General features: G+C 46.9%; 1 protein-coding gene across 1 annotated transcript in view; it reads left to right on the top strand.

Annotated features, from left to right (window-relative positions):
- The first annotated feature begins 3,994 nt into the window (after positions 1–3,994).
- The window catches only part of LOC128853516 (transcription initiation factor TFIID subunit 4-like), a 128,618-nt gene continuing 123,310 nt past the window's right edge, over positions 3,995–9,302 (top strand). The window contains exons 1-2 of the mRNA XM_054079067.1: positions 3,995–4,796; positions 8,494–8,666. Of these exons, the coding sequence (XP_053935042.1) occupies positions 4,010–4,796; positions 8,494–8,666 (960 nt within the window). The 5' untranslated portion in view covers positions 3,995–4,009. The remainder of the gene's footprint in view (positions 4,797–8,493; positions 8,667–9,302) is intronic.

Here is a 9,302-nt window from a genome sequence, read left to right as displayed (position 1 = left end):
GTTGAACTTGATCTCAAAGGTCTTTTCCAACCAAATGATTCTTTGATCCAGCACGGTGGGAGTTTGAGCTGGGAGCTTGGAACCCTCACCTCTGCCACAACCTGGGAAATCTGGGGGATGTGAAAGTAGGTTTGGTGATTTGGGGTTTTAGGGGTTTTTTTTGGAGTTCTTCTGATCCTTAGTTGAGCAATTCATAATCCTGTCATGCGGAAAGGTGCAGAAGTTTAGGTGACGGTAACTATTTAGTTCATATTTCAGGGGGGATTTCATTTTACTCAGTTGGCAGAATATAGACATAGTCAGATCCTGCCAAGCAACACTAAGCAATGCAGCAGTTGATGAAATCTTGGCTAAATTTGGAATTAATCCTCAAAAAACACTTCTTTAGTACGAGTAAAGCCACACAGACAAATCATGATTTTGAGATTGTGCTGAACTTGTACCTCAGCACAGGAAAGATGTGGAGCTGTTAGAGCATGTCCAGAGGAGGCCACAAAAATGATCTGAGGGATGGGACGTCCATGAGGGAAAGCTGAGAGAGTTTGAGTTGTTCATCTTCGGGGGGAAAAGGCTCTGGGGAGACCTTCTAGCAGCCTTCCAGTCCTGAAAGGGGCCTGTAAGAATGATGGGGGCAGAATTTTTAGCAGGACCTGTTGCAATAGGACAAGGCGTAATGGTTTTAAACAAAAAGATGGGAGATTTAGACAAGATACAGGGAAGACATTTTTTTACAGTGAAGGTGGTGAAACGCTGTCACAAGTTTCACACAGAGAGGTGGTGGAGGCCCCATCCCTGGAAACATTCAAGGCCAGGTTGGACGGGGCTCTGAGCAACCTGGTCTGGTTCAAGGTGTTCCTGCTCGCTGCAGGGGAGGAGGACTGGATGGGCTTTAAAAGTCACTTCTTTAGAAGACAAAAATGCTTGTCTGTGAACTGTTCTCACTCTCTGCAGCTTAACTCAGCAGTGGCACTTGTGAGTCGTTAATGAAAAACATAGGCAGGACACAGGGTTTAACAGGTTGGTAACTGAACAGCAACTTAACAAGTTTTGAGGTGGGTTTTCTGTTACAGGCAATTGTAAAACCCTGGTTCTTAATAGACATTCTCTATCGCTAGCAACAAGTAATTCAGGAAAGATGATATTTTAAGAGATCAGATGGGATGATCACTGTGGTCTCTTCAGTTTTTTTTTTTATTCTATACATACTCAACTCCTACAAATGCAATGAGGAACAGATATGTTCAGAAATATATTTTCTGTGATGAAAAGCATGTAAATAGTTGAAAAATATTTTTATGATAAAAGAATTAAAAGTTCACAGAGATTCTGTACTTCACTAAAAGTCTTGTTCCCTACATAAAAGCACGAGCCCAAAGACAGTTTATAGACATTCTTATGTGTCATCCCTTCTTGACTTGAAAGGGACCCAGTGTGCACCCGTATACACCATGTTTTATTAAATTAAACACTCCACTTCTTTCTTCTGTCTGTTTATATGTATAAAAGGGCTCAATTAAGAATAGGTGATTGGGAAGAAATATGAATTTGCGTTTTACAGATTACCCACCCACAAAAGTGCTTTAAAACTGTAATTACATTAGTTTTGAAACCTGTGGTATAAATCATGACTTGCCATTTTCTCCTTCCAGTGGGAACATTACTTTTTATCTTCTAAAGTTACAAAGCAATGCAGTGTCCTCCCAGGTGGTTTTTATGGAGACACCCAGCTTAATGCCCTAGTGTTAGGAAAATGTATATTAAAACCTTTTCCATAGTCTAAACTGTTCGTAGAGTTGTATGTCCAACTTTCCATTCTCGTATAAAAACTCTGGAGACAGTGGTATGCAAATGAAGTCCAAGATCAGGGCAAATAAAGAAGCATGAAACCTTCTCTGATGAAATTAATAAAACGTGGGACTCTTCACAAAGTAACAATCAATATTTTGATGTTTTTCCAACCCAAATGAATATTCTTTGGTTTTGTGCAACAGCAAATTGAGTCACAGTCTACTGCATTTTAATTACATTTCCAGGCAGAAACATTTGTTCAAACTCCAAGTGTAAGTCAGCTGTATCATTCCATAAAAGCAACACTCACTTGCTAAGCAATTCTTTGATGTATAGATCTCCTGCGTATCCTTAATTTTATTTTCCATAAGCACTGCTGTGCTTTCGCATGGACTCTCTGCACCCTCTCCCATTTATGCACCCTGACCACGCCTTTGGGCCTTCTGTACTTTTACTTATTTAAGAACTACGTACTGGTTTAATTTCCGGAGACATTTAAACTTATCCTAACAAACCGGTGCAAACAATTTTTAATGTATTTTAAAAATGGTTTATTTTGATTCATCATAAACCTGCTCCTAAACGTATAAATAGATCCTCAGGATAAACTACCCTGAATAAAAATGTAACCTACATTGGGAGGAAACAGATGGCAACAGACCAGCAGTTATTAGCGGTTTATTCTTGCGACTGAGGCAGGTCATATGATTTATGATGTAACAGATTGAGTTTGGGAATGGAGGAGAGCCGCGTGCACGCGTGGACCGTGAGCCCCTCACACATCTCCATCAGCGCATTGTGCATCAATTGGGTTATTCACTGACACCTTTTTCTGTTTGTGGAAAACAGAAAGATCTCTAAGATCATCCATCCCAACACCACTGTGCCTATTAAACCATGTCCCACAGCGCCACATCTACATGTCTTTTAAACCACTGCAGGGACGGTGACTCCACCATGTCCCTGGGCAGTCTGCTCTGCTGCTTCATCACTCTTTCAGTGAAGATATTTTTCCTACTATTGAACCGGAATCTCCCCTGGCCTGACTTAAGGCCATTTCCTCTCATCCTATCACTTGTTACTGGGGAGAAGAGACCAGCACCCACCTTGCCAGCCCCTCAATGTCTTTCTTGTAGTGAGGGGCCCAAAATTAAACCCAAGATTTTAGGTGAGGTGTCACCAGCACCGAGTTCACGTGGACGATCCTTGCCCTGCTTCTGCTGGTCACACCATGGCTGGTACAAGCCAGGATGACACTGGCTTTCTTGCCCACTTGAGGGTGGGGAGACCCTGGTCCAGGCTGCCCAGGGAAGCTGTGGCTGCCCCATCCCTGGAGGGGTTCCAGGCCAGGTTGGATGGGCCTTGGGCAGCCTGAGCCAGTGGGAGGTGTCCCTGCCCATGGCAGGGGGTGAGACTGGATGGACTTTAAGATCCCTTCCAACCCAAACCATTCCATTCCACGACATTGGGTGGAACTGGTTGGGCTGTGAGCTCCATTCCATACCATGACAGGGGATTGGAACTGGATGAGCTTTGAGGTCCCTTCTAACCCAACCCATTCTATGATGAAGAGCCGCCTGTCCAACCGTGCCTCAGCCTTCCTCGCCTAAACTCCCTACGGACACAACTGCTCCTATTCACTCCCGCACTGCAGCCCCTCGGCTTGAGGGGCGCCCCCCGCCCTGTCCCCACGCCCCGTCCCTCCCGCAGAGCCAGGGCAGATTCCCGCCATGCCGGCCCTGGCCCCGCCCACTAGGGAATGACCACGCCCAGCCCGCCCACACAAGACGCGCAGCACAGAGACTGCGCCCACCCATAACTGTCCAACACAGAGGCCACGCCCACACAGGGACCCACTACTACACAGTGACCACACCCACACAGGGAACGACTCAACATAGAGGCCACGCCCACCAAGACTGTCCCCGCCCACAGCGGATCTGTCCACAGACCCTGAGGCCCCGGTCCATTCGAATTAAACCGCGCCCACTCTGCTCGAGCCACGCCCACCCCGTGACTGCCACCGCCCACTCTGAGGTCCCGCCCACCGTGGAGCGCACAGTCCGCACACCTAGACCACGCCCACTCCACAGAGACCCCGCCCGCTAGACCCCGCCCCGCCGCCGGGGGCGTGCCCATTCAGCCCCTCCCAGCGTGCCTCGCGCCTGGCAGAGCCCGGCGCGCCTGCGCGGTGCGCCGCCGGCTCCCAGCTCAGCGCAAGATGGCGGCGGGCGCCTCCGACCCCCTGGAAGAGATGCTGCTCTTCTCCGATGAGGTGGACGAGAAGGCGGTCAGCGACCTGGTGGGCTCCTTGGAATCGCAGCTGGCCGCCGGGCGGAGCTCGGCCGAGGCGCCCCAGCCCAGGACCTCCGCCCCGTCCCAGCCGCCGCCGCGCCAGGGCAGCCCGGTCCCGCCGCCGCCGCCGCCGGGGCGCCCCGCGCCGCCCCCGGCTCCCGAGCCGGCGTCGGGCGGCCCCGCGGAGCCCCGAGCCCCGGCGGCGGCGGGCGCGGGGCGGGCAGCGAGTGTAAACAGTAGTAGCGTGCAGCAATCACTCCCGCGCGCCCCCAGCCCCGCCGCGCCCCCCGCCCGGCCCCTCCACGTGCCCGCCCGCGACGCCGCCAGCCCCGGCGGCAGCCCGCCCGCCGCCGCCGCCCCCGCCCCGCCGCAGCGCGCCCAGCCCGCGGGCAGCGCCAACGGCGACCCCGCCGACGCCTCCCCGGCCGCGGCCGTGCGAGCCGCCGACCCGCAGCCCAAGCTCCCCGCCCTGGGCGGCTCCGCCAGCCCCGCGCCCGCCGCCGCGCCGGGACCGGCCGCGCTCGCCAACGGCGCCGCGGCCAAAGCGGCGGCGGGCGGCGCCTCCAAGCCGGGCGGCGCCCTCCCCGCCGCCCCCCAGGCTCTGTCGCCCCGGCCCGCGCCGCCCGCCCCGCGCCTGGTGGCCCCGCAGCTGATCGTCCGGCCGCCCCAGCAAACCACCATCCAGCTGCCCCCCGGCTTCACCATCCCGCCCGGTAAGTGCGCCCCGGCCGCTCCGCCCGGCCGCTTGCGCCCGCGGAAACTTGTCTGCTTCCCGCTGCTCCGTGTGCTGAGGAGGAGCCGCCCGCCCCGGGGCGAGGGCTGACAGGCGGGCGGCCGGCAATGAGGATGCAAAGTAATTAGGGCTGTTGGTTAATGAGTTGCTCGTGTTAGGGAGAGGGCGGCGGTCACGGTAAGTTACTTCGTGCGGGGGTGCAGCGGTGCGAACCCGGGCTGTTGGCGTCCTTTTCTGTGTGTTTTGAAGGAGTCAGGGCTGCTCTTATCCTTTTCTGTGTGTTTTGAAGGAGTCAGGGCTGCTCTTATCCTTTTCTGCGTATTTTAAGGACGTTGGGCTGTTGGCATCCCTTCCTGTGTGTTTTGTGGGACTCTGGGCTGTTCGCATCCCTTTCTATGTGTTTTCAAAGGCTGTTTGCATCCTTTTCTGTGTGTTTTGTGGGACTCTGGGCTGTTAGCATCATTATTTCAAAGGGCTCCACTTTCTGCTTTGCTCTTTGATAGTCTTGAAAAGTTTTGCTTCCTCAGAAAGTGTCTTCTGCTGTGAATCCTGGATAATTTGTGCTGTTTTATCTCAAATGCTTAGTTTTGGGGAGTGATTGTGCCATTCTCCGCTGCATCTGGGCAGCCCTTGCATCGATGATTTTATTTCCATGTCTGAAGTGACTGCTGAATCCTTTCTGTTCTGTTAGTTTCTTAACTTTCATGACCAAAAAAAGTAAATTTGGTGAGGTTGGTAAACAAACCAAGCTGCATCCCTTCATCCCAGTCATTCCCACTTTATCTGTGTGTCATTTAATCTGAAATTGGGAAGCGTTCACTGGTCCCCTATATGTTGCGGAAAGTTGGTAGGTTTGTGCATTTTTGATTTAAGAGCCAATTTATTTTTTGGTATGAATATTAATAGCATGCGTGGAGATATCAGTGCAGTCTGAAGTAACTTGTTCTTTCTACCATGCTTCTGAAAATAATTGGTATTTATTAGCTAAGTGGAGCAAAAATGTGCTGATGTAAAAGGTGCTTCTAGGTGGACTTTGATGAGTTGCGTCTTTGACCACCGTTTATGAAATGCCTGCTCCATGTTCTGATGCTCCAGCCAGGCGAAGCTCGGTGGTTTCATGAAGACTGACTTAAAACAGATGAGAGGTTGCTATTCAGGCTACATTTGATTTCCTGCTGTTAATCTGTTTGACAGTTAATATACACATATGATAATGTGTATCATAACTTTGCATACAGTTTCTGAAGTTTATCCTGTCAGTACTTTGTTCTGCTACTTAATTTTCAAACAGAAGATGAGAACAGAGCCCTTGAAGGCAATGTGGACTCAGGTTTACAATATGTTCTGGAAATAAGACTGTGGAAAGTTAGAATTTTATTTTATTACAAGATAGTTTGAAATCCACTGACTTTGCAGAAACACAAAGATAGATTAGTCTGAGATGAAAGTATTCAGAAAAGACAATGTTATTTTTGAGTTTTTACTCTTTAAATTAGTAGATAATTTCTAACTAATTTTGAAACTCCCGTATTGTAAACTTCTGCTTAAAGCAGAAATTCGTTTTTTAAAAATAGGTTATTTTAGCACAGAATACTCGTAAGTTGTGTACTTTATCTTTACGGGGGTCAGAGTAAGGAAACAAATAATTCTCATAATTTAGCCAGATTCTAGTTTGTACGTTTTATTCAGTAAAATAAATTTCAAGTCCTCCAAATTGAATTTAAACATAACATTAATTCGTGAGCATCTACGCATCTATAGTGGCAATTATGTCTGCAGCTTTTATTGTAACTCTGTGGCATGTGTTGCGATTCTTTTGTCCATTCCATTCAATTTTTTTAATTGAGAAGGAGTTTTAGAAAACTAGAAGATAAATTAACAGAATGCCTGTGAATCAGTGTGGTGCAAACACAGCTTGAGTTTTTTAGTGTGGTAGGCATTATCCTATGAAGATTTGTAGATAAGCTTCACCACACAATCAGAGAAGTGATGCCTGTTTGGCTCATTTTTGTGTGCCCAAATGGTTTAGGAATGGCAAATACCAAATACAGAATTCTCTACAATTTTTGGTGCTTGAAGGGCTGGTGAATCTAAAACGCTGTCTTTTTTTTAAAGCTTCCCACTCCAGCTCTTTTAGAAATGACTCTCTGGTCTTTGAGAGAGAGTTAGGACCGTGTCTTTGAGATGTGGTCCTTGCTGTAGCTCTCTGCCTTTTACCGTAAAGCTTGGCACGGTTGGCAGAGAGCATCTCAGACTACATGAGTGAACGTTTATTGGTTTTGCCGTTCACTCGTGTTCATCCCGAGGCTGGAGTTTGTCTTTCTATGTCAGACACTCAAAAAAAAGACTTTCTTGATGTGGGGTACTAATGAAATTTGTTTCTTGCTTGATGTAATACAATTGAAAAAAAATTTAAAGTGAATGTAAGCTTTTACTGTTTTTATTTTCCCTTGAGAAGTTAAAAAATACATATGAAGTAATTTGCACAAACAAGTAAGTTGCAGAAACGATGTCTGCTGACTTTATGAAGAGAATAAAAGTTGATTTCCTAGGCTCTTGCTTTTTGGTTCTCCAGTAGTTACAGGCAAGATGATTTTGTGTTCCTAGACCAGTTGTATCCCACGTTGTAGCCTGTCTAGGTTAAGTTATTAAAATGTATTCTGGAACTAACTTGGATGTTCCTGTAAGATAATCTGGCCGGAGAACTGCTTCTTAATTCTGAGAGATCCAGGGGAGGCATGACACGCTTTGTGGTGATCTTGAACAAGTGTGAAGCTCCAGGTGATCCAGGGACTGACTTAACCATTGTCTCCCCTTTTTTGTCCTGCTGAATGTGGAAAACTTGGGCCAGTTCCACTTAGGGCAAAATTTGATGGCACTGACTGTGTTGTGTAGAAAATCTCTATTTGTGAAATGTGTTACTAGAAAATAATCTGAAAATATAATCATTTACTGCCAGAGAGTCTAAGAAAATACTTAACAAATACTCTGTTAATTTGAAAACAGCTCCTTTGGTCTTTTTCCCGATGTATCATTTTGTGCTGAGGAGCCCTTGGGTTGTTCTCTGGGCACGGCACTAGCTTTTCTTCATGTCTAAACCACAGATAGTGCCTCCCAGTGTGATGATGGTGAGTGCCTAATAAATCCACATGTTAATGCTCAACAATTCCCTAAATCTGAGATATTGTATCCTCAGAAACGTACCTGGCCTGATGTCTGCGTGTACACGTCCCCTAAAGCTGTTGTTGTAGTAAAGTTCTCATGTCATTGTCCCTGGTATGTTCATACTGAATTCTGTTCTCAGCTACTGGATTGTCACGGTACTTTATTTTTAATGAATATTCCTTTCTAATTTCATTCTGCTGACCCTTGCCGAACTGCTGAAAGTTGCTATATGCCTCTACACTCAAGTGACTCTTTCTTTCATCACTGTTACCCATAAACTGCTGTTACTTGAATTCCAAGGTGAACTGGGTGTTAGTTTTTGTCCACTAGTATAGGCTCCTTTTCTTCTTTGAAATAAAATCTCACTTTACACCAGAATAAAGAAAAAAGTTACAATATAATGAAAAATGTACAGTGCTATGCATTGTATTTATTTTGTATTCTGTGATTAAATAGTCCTTTATATGTTATTCATATTATTCTTTATTTTATTGTTCTTTTGTTCTGATCAGGCATGGTCTTGGTGCGCACGGACACCGGACAGCTTGTCATGGTGCCTCAACAGGCTCTAGCGCAGGCGCAGATGCAGGCTCAAGTGCAAACGCAGGGACAGGGTCCCACCAGCATTTCACCGAGACTTTCAGTGCCCACAACTGGCCCTGTGTTTCGCCTGTCAACAGCTCAGGTACATCTGACTTGATTTCGCTTTACTTTTATACACTGTTTTCCTCTCTCTTACACGTTATTAGCCTGTATGTTTTTGCAAATATGTTTTCCTCCCATTTTTTTGTTGTGAAAGCAGGGAATACTCACTCAAGTACAGTTTATTTTCCGCAGCCTAGGAATTTTCTTTGTGTTTAAGAAAAAAACCCAACTTTATAGAGACTCTCAAGGCCTTTTTCAGACGGAGATCAGTGGAGGCTCAAAGGCTCAGTCTTAACCGGAACCGATTGGACTGTATGCCACTGGTTCAGTCAGCACCTCGTGTTCCTCTGGATCAGGAGCATGGCGATAGCCCAGTGCACTGAGTGGGTGCACAGGATAGCTAGAGATTGTCCTAGAAATTAGAAAAGAAAAAGCTAAGCACATTCCGTAAAAGGATTTACAAGAATTAACTTTTCTAGTATACCAAATTCTAGAGAAAGGTTTGATTCCTTTGATTTACTTCTGGCTGTGATCTGTCTACACTTAAAATTTTGTCTGTTATGACTACAGTTTCTTTTTTTATATGGATTGACAGATCAGTGTGCTTTCCTACCCCAAACTCTTCAGTGGAGTGTGTTTATTTCAACTCAGAAGTGATTTCTTTTCAACGTGTATT

This window comes from Cuculus canorus, chromosome 13, assembly GCF_017976375.1.
Source record: "Cuculus canorus isolate bCucCan1 chromosome 13, bCucCan1.pri, whole genome shotgun sequence".
NCBI lineage: Eukaryota > Metazoa > Chordata > Aves > Cuculiformes > Cuculidae > Cuculus > Cuculus canorus.
Note: the sequence above shows the minus strand (reverse complement) of the source record. Positions and strands in the feature narration are given on the sequence as shown.